General features: G+C 63.3%; 1 protein-coding gene across 6 annotated transcripts in view; it reads left to right on the forward strand.

Annotated features, from left to right (window-relative positions):
- RANBP3 (RAN binding protein 3) overlaps positions 1-14,472 on the forward strand; it is a 48,159-nt gene that overhangs the window by 24,618 nt on the left and 9,069 nt on the right. For all 6 annotated transcript variants that reach the window (XM_062178807.1, XM_062178810.1, XM_062178805.1 and 3 more), the window contains 5 exons: positions 4,471-4,507; positions 4,593-4,679; positions 10,550-10,615; positions 11,219-11,311; positions 12,326-12,435. In XM_062178807.1, the coding sequence (XP_062034791.1) occupies positions 4,471-4,507; positions 4,593-4,679; positions 10,550-10,615; positions 11,219-11,311; positions 12,326-12,435 (393 nt within the window). The remainder of the gene's footprint in view (positions 1-4,470; positions 4,508-4,592; positions 4,680-10,549; positions 10,616-11,218; positions 11,312-12,325; positions 12,436-14,472) is intronic.

The following is a 14,472-nucleotide window of genomic DNA, read 5'->3' on the forward strand; positions in this document are numbered from 1 at the left end:
GAGCTCCTTGCCCCTGCCATCCTTCATCTCATCAGAGCCCTGGCCCTGGAGGAGCGAGTGCCAGGACACCTGCCGGCCTGCAGAGCACTTGGACAGAGGCCAGACTGCGTGCAGACCGAGCTCCGGGTCCTACGGAATCGCACTGGACTGATGATCCTGCTGGGGCCCAGCCAAGCTTCACGCGTGGTTCTTAGAGCCCCCCGGGAAGTTTCACAGGCGACTGGTTGGGCCCCTGTGGCCGGACAGCTCCCCTTCACCTTGCAGGGGCCTTGACCCTCGCCGCCGGCAGCAGCCAAGCCTTTGGAGGTGGCTTCTCGCCTGCTGTTTCACTGACCACCTGCTTGATAAAGATTCGGAGCTGGTGGCCTGGTGGCCTCTCCCACCGGCCCAGGTCTTGGTCTGCGTCCCACACAGCTGCTTTGGTGCAGTGGGAATGCTTGTGGGTTAAGAGGGGAGAAGGGCCTGGAACCACCATGCGTTGTCACTGCTGCGCCCGGGCGGGGATTCCCTGGGACGACGCAGGCCAGGCGGGGGCCGCTGTCCGGGGAAGCTTGCTCTCCGGGACGACCCAGGCCCGGCGGGGGCCGCTGTCCAGGGAAGCTTGCTCTCCAGGACGACCCAGGCCCGGCGGGGGCCGCTGTCCGGGGAAGCTTGCTCTCCGGTCTGGCCGGGCGTGCGTTGCTGCTCGCGCGCCGTCTGCCTCTGCAGAGCAGCCTCTGGCGCCGCCCCCTCCCTGCTCCTTGCAAGCACACGCCGGGCAGCCTCGCCAGGGCTGGTTCTGAGTGAGAGTCGCGGTTGTGGCATTGCTGTCATCTTCTGCACGGAGAGCAGGTGTCCCCCTTTGCCTTCGGGGGTCGGGTGTGGCACTGGAATGAGCCCCCGTCAGGCCCAAGAGAAGCAGGAGGTTGTCTGCCCCGCCACCTGCTTCCCTGTTTACTCTGGGACATCTCCATCCTGCTGCGCCTCGCAGCGGTGGGGTCTGTGGAGGGGAAGTAGAGGACACACATCCTCACGGGGGTCCCTGTCGCAGTGACTGGGCCTTGGGCTGTCAGCCTGTGTGAGTCCGTGCAGCAGCTCCGGCCCGGCCTGCCGTGTCTGAGCAATGTGGCCAGCGCTGGTGAAGCTGTGCGGGCCCGCGCGGCCGGAGGGGCTTTCCTGCCGCCAGCTTGTCCCCCAGCTTTCCCCGCTATGGGGTGCGCGGCGGGAGGCAGCCGCCAGTGAGCTTAGCCCTCTCCTGAGAAGGCCCTCCACGTAGCAGGGTGCGGGATAGGGAGGCCCCACTGGGGGCTCCGCTGAGGACGTCTGGGAGAGCCAACGTGTCCACCGCAGCTGACCGCAGAGGCAGCCGTTGCAGCCCCTCTGGGTAGCCCAGCAGCATTTGCCCCGGTACTGTCCTTACCGGGCCTTGGCTGCGTACCACACGGCAGTTTGAGGTTAGGGCCCTAGGGGTGTCTGCGTGTTGTCTGGCCGAGCTGGGCGAGGGACGGGCTCCCTCCGCACAGCATCCTAGGTGTTGCGTAGCGAGATGTGAGAGGCAATGGTGTGGACGTGTTGAGCCTAGAGGTGACGGGGGTGTGCCCAAACGTGATGAGCTTGGCGAAAGGGCCTGTGCAGTGAGCGGTGGTGGACGGGGCTCCATGAGCCGTTGCGGGGGAGCTGCACTGATGCCCCAGGCGTGGGGGAGGGAGAAGGCGGGCTCCAGCGTCGCCCAGCATGCTCCTGTTCTCCGGCCACAGCCAGCACCGCACAGACTGCGAGAGGCCGGGAGGGAGCCCAGCGTTGGGCACCCTGCTCAGGGGAGGTGATCTCCAGCACCCAGCACGTTCTTACGGAGACCTGAGGCCCTGCGAGGGGTGGCTTGTGAGGAGGCCTTGGATACGCAGAGCTCAGCCCGCAGCACTGGAGCTGGCCGATCCCGCCCAGCAGTCGGCGTCCTCTGCAACCAGCAATGAGGCGGGACTTGTGGAGCATGGAGCCCATGGGGACACCGCCGGCAGGGTGTGTCCAGTGCACGCGGCCCAGGCGGCAGAACTCGTCCCAGCTGTGAAAAGATCGAAGTCCGAGTGCCTTCTCCCACCGCACTGGAGCCAGAGTGCAAGTTGGAAACTCGCGTGGGTCACTGCAGGCTGAGGGCGGGCATGGAGGCCTCTTGGGGTCATGACAGTGGGGTGTCCTGCGCAGAGCTGTGGAGCAGGAGGGAGACTCGGGGCCCCTGGCCGTGGCCACGATTGTATTGGTGCCTCCCACTGTGAGGCTGGCATGGGGTGCCTGGCATGTAGGGTCCTGTCACTGACCACGGGCCCATGAGCACCTGTGTGCCAAGAACCATTTCTCTCCTGGAACTCGGGGTCTGGTGAGCTTGCCGGCCCAGTCACGGAATCAGAATCAGTGCCACAGAGGAATGTGTGCGGCACGTGAAGACCCTGCGACCCAGGGCGTCGTTGGACAATGTGGCAGAGACCTGAGAGAGGATGGCCAGCCCAGGTCCCAGCAGTCAACCCGAAGGCCCCCGTGGAAGGGCTTTGTACAGTGGGCGTGCTTGTTGGGTTGGGAGAGAAGGGCTAGGGCCACAGAACATAGCCTGCCCTCAGCATGAGGTGGGAGGAGAGGTGGCACCTACACTAGGCTGGGGATGCCCCCTGAGAGGAGGCTGTGAAGAGGGGTGGGCCTGGGGGAGGCCCGGGATGGGGTGACTGAGGCCCCCGGAGTTCTAGGCCACGGCGTCAGCAGCCGGGTGTGCAGATGCTGCCTCCCTGGGCTGAGTGTGAGGTGAACCGGTACCTGGAGCCTGCATCCCACTGGCGTCCCCCAAGGAGAGGGGGCTGATGCCGGCCTGGCGACTCCGCACTGGGCTTTCAGATGCGTGTCTGGGCGCAGCAGGAGGGGTCTCAGCCCCTGCTCTGGTTCTGGTCTTGGGACGCTCTTCGTAACTTCCAGGAGAGGCTCACGTCACAGCCTCGGCTCTCCTGTCACGCCTGTCCCGGCATCTAGTGGAAGCCAGCTTGCCTTGAGAGCATGGCCACAGCCAGCGTGAGGCGTGAGCAGTCAGAAGGCACCAGGAGCTTGGCCTGGCTGTTGGCAGGGCCCTGGGCATGGGCACACGTGCTGCCTGTGTTAGCCCAGGAACCTCAGCACCGTCCCTGGAAAGGAGGCACTAGGCTCGAGCAGCCGAGGCCTGGGCGCGGAAGCTTCCACGCTGGCCCAGTGCGGGGTGGGGTGGTTTTCTTTCCACGCTCACGGTCCGGCCCTGAAGCGGTGAACGTGGTGCTCACTCGCAGGCTCGCCTGGGACCGAGTGGTTAGTTCAGCTGGGACTGGTGTTTGCAGTTGCCCAGGGACTGGTGGCGCCCCTGTGTGTTCCTCGGGCTCACAGTCCCCCTGCCTGGCGGTCACCCAGGTTGGGGTCCAGTCCTTGTGTCGTGAGCTGACTGGGCAGCTGCCCTCCGGAGAGTCACTGCTGCACATTCCAGTCCACAGCCTGCGAGCGAGCGCAGACGGTGTTTACATTCTTAAAGGATTATAAAAACAAAAGCAAGGAGTATACGGCAGAGCGCAAATGTGGCCCTTACAAAGCCAGAAGTGCAGGCTGTCTGCCCCTTTATGGAAAGATGGGCCGCCCTGCCCCCCGAGGGAGGAGCTTCTGGCTCCGCTTGGCTCCTGATTTATTTATTGCAGTTGGCAAAGCGCTCCAAGCGCACCAGCTTTTCATCCCTCGCAGCTCGCAGCTCTTGGGGGCAGGCGGTCCTCGTTTGGCTCGACTTGACCCCTGGGGAGCCTTCTTGAAAATAAGAACCTTGACTGTTCTGCTTGCTCTTACACGGAGCGTTGGGAGGGCCAGGAGGCGTCCCGGCCCTGGAGAGCGACACGTCCCGAGTCCAGCACGTGGGGGGGGGGGGGGGTTCTGTAACAAAGTCTGTAGTCTGTCGCCAGTTACCCAGTCCTGCAGTGAGAGCTTGGTAATGGAGGGAGCTCTGCCGCCGCGCCCTCCTGGCCTGTGGCTGTTCTGTGAGCTGTAGGGTTGTATCTGGGGATTGTGCACTTCGGCCTGGAGCGTTGAAGCTCTGCCCGCTTTTCCCTGCTCTGTAAATGAAAGCCTGTGGAGGGAGGCAGGAGTGCATGCCCTAGGATGTTCCAGGATGAGAGCAGAAACTGCCCGGAGGGGTGCTCCGTGTCCATTGTCAGCAGCCCGCCGCCCTCGTGCTAGAGGGTGGCCTGGGCACTGGGCAGGTGCAGTCTGGCAGCGCTGGCGCGGGGGCCCTGGTGCTGTCAGTACTTTCCCGCCCGCTGGGCAGGTTCCTTGGCACGTGTTTCTGTGGGCCAGACGCAGGAGTTTCTTCAGCGGCTGGTTGAGGTGCTGTGGACGAGTGGCAGGCTCAGCTCGGGGACTTGGCCCTCGGCGCTGTGCACTCAGAGGTGTCCGGGTCTGGTCGCTGGGCACCGTCTCACCGCCCTCCCGTGTGCTCTGTTTCAGAGGTCAGCTGGCGGCTCCAGTCCCGAAGGGGGAGAAGGTAAGGATGTCTCCGGAACCGGTGGCCTCTTCCGTGGTTGGGAAGGAAGCAGCCTGACGGTTCTCGTCCCCTTTGTTTCCTGTAGATTCTGACCGGGAAGATGGCAACTACTGCCCTCCTGTCAAGCGAGAAAGAACGTCCTCACTGACCCAGCTCCCCGCCTCACAGCCAGGTGAGCTCACCTTGCGTGCCAGGCACCCGCCTTCTCCGGCACTTCCGTCCGTCGTCTGTCCCCTGCCCGGCTCCCGTCCGAGTCTCGGCCTCCGTCAGGAGGAGGGCTCACGTCTCACGAAGCCCTCTGTCGGGGTAGAGGAAGGCTGGGCTGCAGAGCCTGGCGGAGGCTCTGGCTGTTGCACGTCCTCTCTCCAAGCTGCTGGCCATCCCTGTGGACAGAAGGGGAGGGGTGCAGTGCCCTTGATGTGCCTGGCATTGCGTGCCAGTGGAGGAGCCAGACCCACACAGTCACGTGTGCACACGCATGTACACAGGAACCGAGCCCAGAGGCCCCAGCAGACCCAGTCACACAGGCACACACACACACAGGAACCATGTACACACACGTGTGCACACACAGGAACCATGTACACACATGTGTGCACACACAGGAACCAGCAAGCCCAGAGGCCCCAGCAGACCCACAGTCACGCAGGCACACACACACAGGAACCATGTACACACATGTGCACACACAGGAACCATGTGCACACACACAGGAACCATGTACACGCACGTGCACACACAGGAACCATGTACACGCACATGTGCACACACACAGGAACCATGTACACACATGTGCACACACACAGGAACCAGCAAGCCCAGAGGCCCCAGCAGGGCACAACGCCCTGAGCTCCCGAAGGGGCAGGGCCTGGGCTCAGACAGGTGGGCTGAGGGTGAGGCGGCCCTGGGTGTGTGGTGCACTCTGAGCACCCGCGGGCTCAAAGGCCAGCGCAGGACAGGGCCAGGCTCCTGGCACAGACGGGGTTGTGGCTGCTGCCTGGGGGGCGTGGAGAACCTGAGCCTCAGCCCCCCGCCCGGGGACGTCCCGGCAGACGAGGCGGTAGCGACGGCTGCATCGCCGCGCGTTACCTCAGGGTCTCGGTCTCGGACGTCTGCAGTGCCGACTTGGAGACGTGTGTCTCGGGACAGGTTCTCCAGCTGCGTGGTCGAAGTCGTTCCTGCAGTTGAGCCTTAAGGAAGCCCCCATGAGAGGGGACACTCGGCCGTTGTCTGTGTGCAGGAGCAGTGCAGGTGTTCCCGGAGTGTGCGACATGGGCGACAACCCTGCAGGTCATTCTGTGGCACACTGGACCCTCCGCCACTGCCTGTGGTCCCTGGGGCACCGGTGCCGGGGAGTCTGCAGACGGTCTGCACGCCAGGATATGGAGCGCTGTGCTCTTGCCTGGTGTTCCCACAGGACTGGTAGCATCTGCTTCCCCCCCGTTACGGCTACTGCTGGCACCACATAGGAGAGCAGAGGCGCTGTGTTGTGGTCATAGGCTGCCGGCAGAGGAGCACTGCGGTGTCCCTCTCCCCTCTGGCCCACATAAAACCCCCTGTGCCCCAGCGCACCGGCCCTTCGGAGGGCCTCGGCTCTCGCTGAGCGGGGACGTGGACAACAGACGTGGTACCAGTAACTTGGGAGTCTCTGCCCTGCCCCGCACTCCGTGCGGCCGCCTGCCCTCACGGCACTGTTAGTCCTCAGTGAATCCCGCTTCACCTGTGGCGGCAGCTCAGGAAGCAGGCAGTTATGTGAACTAAGAGCTTAGACAAGTGACAAGTGAGGGTGGAGCCTCCTGTGCCCTCCGCTCCCATGGCTGCTGCCCCTGCCGGGCCTGCGGCAAGGCGGGCAGCCAGGAGTCGGCCAGGACACAGTGAGCCCTCAGGTCGAGGGGGCCTGGCTGGAGGCGCCTGTTGCTGCCAGGAGAGGCGAATTTCCTTCACCCTGTTGATGTGCGGACCCTCAAGCCATGGGCTCGACATCTGGCCTCCAGGGCAGGGTGCCCGCGCGTGCACCCTGCCTGTTGGCTCTTTTGTCCTCTTGTTCTCTCTCCTGCCTGTACCTCCTTGCCAACAGCATAAAACACAATGGCTGTCTTCATGCCATCAACCGTCTGAGTCCTCTGCGGGCACCTTGGACTCTGAGCCCGGCGAGCCCGCGCCCACCCTTGCCTCCTGCCAGTCCCCGGGGCGCACTGAAATGCAGGTGGTTGCTCTTGGGTGAGGGTAGGCATGTGGAGCCAGGTCCTGGGCCGCTCCTGGAGGGGCGGGGGCTTTTCCAGCTCCTCAGCTCGTGGCTGCGGAACCCAGTGTGAATTTTCTCTTTCTGCGGCAGCACCTGGCTGCAGGTTTTAGTCTTGGTGTAAAGCAAAGCAAAACGTAAGACGTGGTGTCCGTCTTTCTAAAGTTCACACAAGCCGTATAGTCATACTGATTTCTCAAAGAGCAAATCAAACAGTCCAGTAAAAAGACCTCCCAGCACCTCGCCTCCTCCCTGTCCCAGCACACAGGGCACTGCTGTGCAGGGTGCGGTTTCCTGGGCCCTGTCTCTGTGTAAAGTTCTCACATTCATTAATGCCGCCTTGATCTGCTCAGATAAATAGATTTTAATCATGGCTTTGAAACGTAAAGGCGAACAGCTTGATCCCTTGCCGGGAGACGAGCCTGCCTTTTTTGGTCTTTCACTAGAGAACTTCAGGATTTCCTGAAAGTTTCTCCCACATGACTGAAATTCCCCATAAAAGATTTAATGAGCGAGGTTAACAACGCGAGTCCTGTTCCTCGGCCTGCCTGACGTAGATTTATGGCTGACTTCAAAAGCGGGCTGTCGGCGTCCAGGGCAGGAGGCAGCTGGCAGGGCCTGCGGCAGCAGCGTTTGGCTGTGGATTGATTGGTGGCACCGTTCCAGCGATCAGACTCCTGCTCTGAGTCTCAAAGCGGACCGCTGGAGCTGAACCCCTGCCCTCATCCTGAAGAAGTCCCTGAGGCCACGTGGCCTGTAGGTGATGCCAGGTGGTCCCCCCCACCGCTACCACCCGTGGCCTGCCTTCCGGCCGAGGCTGTCAGGAGCACTGCCGTGCTGGGTTACACATCCCTCGTGGCCTCGGGTTCTGGAGTCACAGATCACCTCTGCCCTCTCCCCCAAACCCTTGTCCTCAGCCATCTTGTGGGCTTGAACACAGCCGTGGCCTCTGGCCCCGCTGCCCGGATCCACGTCCCGTCCATACAGCACATTGCTGTCCTTTGCTGCCTGTCCACCACCTCACCATCTTCTGCTCCTTAGCCCGGAGACTTGGGGCAGTGATAAAGTGCTCGCACCTCCCCTACCTCGAGGCCGTGCCCCTGGGCCACAGCTGTCCCTCACAGCAGGGGTCGAGTCCCTGTCTCCCTGCCTTTGGAGTACTTCCTCAGTCCGCTTTTACCCTTATGACCTTGGAGTTCACCCACTGCATCCCTGGATGCTCTGAGCCATGTGGGGGCTTCCCCTTGCACATCCCCACCTCGCCTGTCTGAAGCTGGGGGTGGGGGTGGGGAACCTGTTCTGCCCTCTGCGGGTTTCCTCGTTCTCCGTCCTCAACCGGGCCAAGCGCCTGTCCTGCCAGGCTGCCTGCTCTTGGGTCCTTTCCAACATCTGCTACACACCAGGTTTAACTCCTGGGTGTTTTCCTGGAGCCCCTGAGACGTCGCATGGGGCCTGTCTCGGTGTGCAGAAGGCGCCCTCGGACGGCAGCCTGCTGGGAGGACGAAGGCTGCCCCACGGAGGACTTTGTCCACCGCAGTGCTGGCCTGCGGGCTGGGGCCTGGGCTGTGTGCTGAGCCTCAGGCACCCACCGAGGGAAACACTGCTTCGTCTGCATCGCACCCTGGCCGTGCTGCCGCAAAAGCACATTTCTGGAAGGAGGGGGGAAGATCACATCCGATTCCGTGGCTTGAGGCCTGCAGAGTTGGCCACCCTCTGAACACACTTCCCCGCTGCCCTGGGCCCTCTGGCCCCCGAGTCCGCAGTGCCGTAAGTGCGGCCTGGGGTATAGGCGTGGAACAGCAGGTGCCAACATCCCGTGTTGGAGTGCCAGCTCAAATCCTCGCTGCTCCAGTTCCCAAGTACTTGTGGGAGACCTGGGTGGACTTGACGGCTCCTGGGTGTGGCCTCTCCCAGCCCTGGCATTTGGGGAATGAGCCAACAGGGGAAAACATTTCTGTCCATCTTTCCCGCTCTGCCTTCCAAGTGGATGAAAATTAATCAATAAACCTCAGAAATGAGAATAGTGGGAGCTCTGAGGGAAGGAAGGGAGGTGTGAGGTGTATGGCACCTGCGTGCCCAGGTGCTGCTGTGTTTGGCGCGGGTTTCCTATGTACGTGCACATGGCCGGGCTCTGGGCTCGACCTTGTGTCTGGCCTGTGGCGGCAGTGGGCCTGGCCTGCCACCCGCACTGTGCAGCCTGGCCTGGGCTCAAGGCTCAGTCGTGGACGCCAGCACCAAGAGCTTCCTGTGCATTCTCTAAGTCAGCAGCCGGGAACACAGCTCCACATGCAGCTCCTGAAAAAGACCATGAGGCCACAATTCCTCCTCCTGCCCGGGGTGACTGCTCAGTCAGGGGGCGGACGCCTTTGGGCTTGGCTCCTTCACTCTGGCTGGTGCCAGAGTCACTGGCTTGTGTTGCTGCCCAGGGAGGGAAGTTGGGCTAAGCACATAGCCAGCAAGAAGTGCGCCTTCTGGTTCTGGTTTGTTTTCAAGATATCCTTATTTGAGGGGCTGGTGCCATGGCGCAGCAGGTTAATCCTCTGCCTGCGGCACCAGCATCCCTCATGGGCACCAGTTCTAGTCCCGTTTGCTCCTCTTCCAGGCCAGCTCTCTGCTGTGGCCCGGGAGGGCAGTGGAGGATGGCCCAAGTGCTTGGGCCCTGCACCCCATGGGAGACCAGGAAGAAGCACCTGGCTCCTGGCTCCTGGCTTTGGATTGGCACATTCTGGCCGTTGTGGCCATTTGGAGAGTGAACCAACAAAAGGAAGACCTTTCTCTCTGCCTTTCCCTCTCATTGTCTGTAACTCTACCTCTCAAATACAATAAATAAAATCTTTAAAATAAAAACACTTTAAAAAAATAAGATATCCTTATTTGAAAGGTAGAGTTATATAGAGAGGGAGAGACAGAGACTTTCCACTACTGGTTTATTCTCCAAATGGTTGCAACAGCTAGGACTGGTTCAGGTTGAAACCAGGAGCCTGGAGCTCCATCCAGGCTTCCCACGTGGCTGGTGGGAACCCAACTACTTGGGCCATCATCTGCTGCCTCCCCAGGCCTGTTAGCAGGGAACGGGATCAGAAGTTAACACAGGCTGTGGCATGTCAGCCTGCCGCACCGTAGTGCCAGTGCCCACGCTGCACTGTTCCCTAGCACCGCAGCAAGGCCAGCTCTGGTGACTGTGACTCCCTGGCCGCTAGGACGCCCCGCACCCCCAGGTGGGCACAGCTGCCGGGACACCCAAGAGGAGCCCCTGGGGGTCTGACCCCTCGAGCTCTGGGTGCTCGTTGTAGGCCTGGCAGCGCGCCACGAGCACATCTGGAACGAGAGCGAGCCCCGCAGATGTCGCCTGTGGTGTTCTGCGGAACACATCCTCCCCCCAGACGTCTGCTGGTGGGGGCGCAGCCAGCCTCTGGCGGATGGGAGCCCTGGGAAGGGATCTTGGCTCTGTGGCCCCCGACACCGTAGGCCTGCAGACCTGCACTTTGCCAGCGGCTCAGCTCCTGGGCCGGCAGCAGAGGGCAGCCTTGCTTCCCGCCCAGCCCTGGGGGGCTCGGGTCCTCCCTGAGGTCAGTGTCCTGGCTTGCTCTTCTCCCTCCTGGCCCCGTCGGCAGTCTGTCTCAGAGCCAGCACTTCCTGCCCTCTTGGGCTCTCTCTCTTTCGTCCCAGCTTCTGCGTTTCTGTTGTGATTCGGAACCGTTTGCCTTGGGCCGCGGGAGCCCTCTGGTCCTGCCCTGGCTCCCTCCCAGCCTGGCGCCCCAGGGACGCCTGCTGACCTTACCTTGTGGCTTGTCTTGCAGAGGAAAAGAGCAGCGGGTTCCGGTTGAAGCCACCGACGCTGATCCACGGCCAGGCGCCCAGTGCAGGTGGGTGGCCGCTGTGGAAGATGAGGGGACGGCTTTCCCACACCTTGCAGGCCGCCCTGGGAGCCCTGGAGAGCTGCTCTGCAGTGAGCCTGTTTGGCCAGGGAGGCACGGGCCAGCCAGTGGGAACCCGGAGCCCAGGAGAGGAGGAGCAGGGGCCAGAGGGGCAGACCATCTTGGCATGAGCGGTGGCCCCCCTGCCCAGCTCCACCTGCCGACCCCTGCTGAGCAGTGTGGTCTTGCCCGGGGTTAGGGGTCCAGGCAGGACCCTTCCTCTTGGTCTCTGAGCAGGCACAGTCCGCAGTTACTGGGGAGTCACCCGTGAACTGGCTGCCTCCCACTCTGTCTCCTTGGCTCAGGAGTCCAGCACCAGGACAGCCGCTGTGCCTCGCTCCCCTGTGGCTCCCCTGTCCCTGCAGTAGCCCACAGACCTGGCCCCTGTCACCTGGTCCGTCACACGTGAAAGCGGCAGTAGCCGCACTCGGCCAGTGTGGCCGTGGAGACGAGGTCGCCTGCCCGGCTGCAAGGGGCGTGGCAGGGGCCCTGGGCGGGGCTGCTGTGCATCCTGCGGGAGTCCAGGCCCTGGGAAAGCCGCTTGTGTTGCAGGTCTTCCCAGCCAGAAGCCCAAGGAGCAGCAGCGGAGTGTGCTCCGCCCGGCAGTCCTCCAGGCCCCACAGCCGAAGGCCCTGCCACAGACTGGTAAGGAGCCGCCGCCCGGTGCACTCGGACGAGGAATAAAGGTTGATTCTCCTTTAACTCCGCCCCACCCGCGCCCCAGCATGTTCCGTGGTGAGCCACTCCATGGCCTCCTGGAGGCCCCTGGCTGAGAGCGGTTCTGGGGTCCTGGGGGCAGAAGCGCTTTGTTCATTCACCGCCTTCCTAAAAGCCGGGCTGCTCCTGTGACGGTGGCGTGAGGCTTTTCCCCACCTGAGACCTGCGGGGCCTTTGGGTCAGCCGCCCGTGCCCTATGGCGACGGTTGGGGCAGCTCCGCCGCCGTGGCTGCCCTCCACCCTGAATTTGCTCACCTTCTCCGGGCGCCTGCCTGTGGCTGAGGGCTCTGGGAGACAGCACGAGGAAAGGGGAAGCCCCCGGCGGCTTCGACTGCGGGGAAATGCTGGGACCCTGCAGTGCCCTGCTCCGAAGGAGCTGTGCCCTCGCGTGCTCTCTTGTTCCTTTCCCTAAATTAGCAGTAGTGCTTTCAAACACGCTGGAAGTACACACAGTTCTTTTGGAATAAAGATAGGCTGGCTATCCCTGCCTCCGTGAGGTTTTAGTTTCAGGGTTTTTTCCTAACAATCTGTGACTTTTAGTCAAGATGCCGGCTCCTTTCCTAAAAAAGGAGACAGACAGCAGGGCCAGCGTTCGGCCTAGCGCCTGAGATACTGGTGAAGCACCCAGGTCCCAAGTCCGAGTGCCTGGGTTTGAGTCTTAGCCCCACTCCCGATTCCAGCCGCCGCCTCCTGCAGACCCTGGGAGGCAGCACATGGTGCCTGAAGTGTTCGGGTCCCTGCCACCCACGTGGGAGACCTGGATGGAGTTCCTGTTTCCCAACTTTAGTCTGGCCCAGTCCCTGCTGCTGGAAACATCTGGGGAGCAAACGAGCAGATAGAAGATGTCTATGTGTCTGTGCAGCTCCTCCACAAGGAGGTCAGGGGTGGGGGTCGGGGCCCTCAGGGGACGCCTTCACCCCCCGCTCTGCTTTTGCCCCGCAGTCCCAAGTAGCGGCACCAATGGGGTCAGCATCCTAGCAGACTGCACCGGAGCGGCAGCAGCCTCCCCCGACAGCCCCGCCCGGAGGAGCCCCTCGGAATGCGCACTGGAGGTCGGTGGGAGCTGGGGCGGGGAGCACTGCGGGTGGGCCCCGTGGGAGTGGGGGTTCTGCTACGTTCGCACACTGTCCTGAGCAGCCCGTGTGGGCCTGCTGTGAGGCTTCCTGCATTAGCGCAGTGGTCTCCGTGAACAGCCGAGCCTGACTGGCGTGGTCCCGCTCCCATTGGTGGAACCGTGCCCGAGGCTCTGGACAGCTGAGTACTCAGCAGTGTAGAGGCTGAACGTCCCGGCAGCCTCATGCCAGCCCTGCTGAGGCCCTCGGCAGCCCCGGTCAGGGCACGTGCAAGGGGGGAGGCCGTGGGGAGGCGGCCGGCAGAGGGACTTGCAGCCAGGTTTGCTCTCACTCCCTGAGACCTGCGTTCACCCCTCTGAGGGCCAGTGCCCCCAGGAACCTGATGGCCCCATAGTCCCCACCTCCTAGAGGTTCCCCTCCCCCTCAGCTCACCACCTGGAAGGAAGCTTCTAGCATAGAAGGCTGGGGGCACTGGTGCCACAGCAGAGCCGTAGCAGTGCCAGTCACCAGCCTGCCCTCCACTGAGCGCCCGGGCTCCACGCGTCCAGGGGAGCTTCCCTGCTGGGGCATCCTTGGCTCTGGCCCAGAGGCACAGCTTTTGCCTGGGAGGTGTCTGGTTTCCCCCCCAGATGCCCCTGGGGAGTCCGGTCTACACTGGCGAGTGAGCCAGCTGCGGTTCATTTAAGGAGCCTGGGACCCAAAGGGGTGTGTTTCATGTAGCTGCAGAGCCCGATGCCGGTCAAGAGCCGGGGGCTGACGCTGGGGGGGGAGGGGGGGCAGCGGCGCCGTAGTGTGGCGTCCCCCATTTGGAAAGCCCAGTGGTTGGGGCAGTTCTGGACCCCACCCATTTCCAGGGACGAGCTGCTGCCTGTGTTCCGTGCCCTCTGCCTCCTGGTAGGTAGGTGCCCAGGCTGTAGTAGTGCCAGTGTCCTCTCCAGTTAAGTGTGGCACGTCCCCGAGCCCCCACCCTCGAGCTGCCATTTGCTCAGCTGGGAAGATGGGAACCTGAGTGTGAGGGGTGCGGCTTGCGGTCGGGGGAGCCCAGCGTGTGACTCCTCCAGGGTCCTGATGGGCACCCGAGAGCTCACAGCTCTCTGGAGAGGTCCCGCTCCGTCCTGTCCCTGGGGTCTGCCAGCAGCCCGTGTCCTTCCTGGGCCTTGCAAACAAGGACACTAGGGCAGCTGGGGTAGGGCAGGTGCAAGGCTGTTCCCTGGGCCTCGCTGGTGACTGAGGGCGGCTCTCAGGCAGCGTCTCCCTTCTTGGCCTCATGGCTCGCTGGCCCGTCCTTCTTGGTGCCCCGTGCCTGACTGGCTGTGGGTCTGGGGGGAGCCACAAGGGCCGCAGCGTCTTGCCCCATCCCTGGCGGTGCCAGCCACACTGTCCTTGCCTCTTGTGGTCAGGGGGCGGGAGCGTGGCGAGTGAGGCTTGGGTGGCCCTCAGGGGCGCTCCTGAGGCGGGGCTTCCCAGGATCCTGTGTGCCGAGGTCAGACACCCGGGCAAGTGGGGCAGCGGCTCCTGAACCCATCTGCGGTTGTGGCTGGGGCCCCAGGGTTCTCGTTGGGCTGATTGCAGCCCTGCCTGCTGTGTGTCCACTCCAGCACCGTGACCCTGCAGGCTCTGCCCACCTGGGACGAGCACGGCAGAGGTGGGCAGACGGCGCCCAAAAGCCCACCCTGGAAGTGCATTCCCTGAGGCCTGCAGCTCCCTGGCCGGCCCGGGCCCACTGAGCCCCCTCCCCGCACTGAGAGCGGTGTGCGCTCTAGGCGGTGCGGGGTGCGGGGTCGGGGCTGCCGCAGTCAGCGGGAGCACAGTGGCCAGCGTGGGAACTCTGGCGAGCAGTGCCGGTGTTGCGGCTGTGTGGCCGGCCGGCCCCTGGGTGTGGGCGACCCCAGCCACCGGCCTTTCTCCCCTGATCTACTCTTCTCTGTCCCGGGTGAACCCTCCTCATGTCTGTGTCGTGTACGCGGCCCCAGTTGTGCAGGGAGCTTTGTCCTGTGGCGTGTGGCGTGTGGCCAG

This window comes from Lepus europaeus, chromosome 20 (assembly GCF_033115175.1).
Source record: "Lepus europaeus isolate LE1 chromosome 20, mLepTim1.pri, whole genome shotgun sequence".
Lineage (NCBI taxonomy): Eukaryota > Metazoa > Chordata > Mammalia > Lagomorpha > Leporidae > Lepus > Lepus europaeus.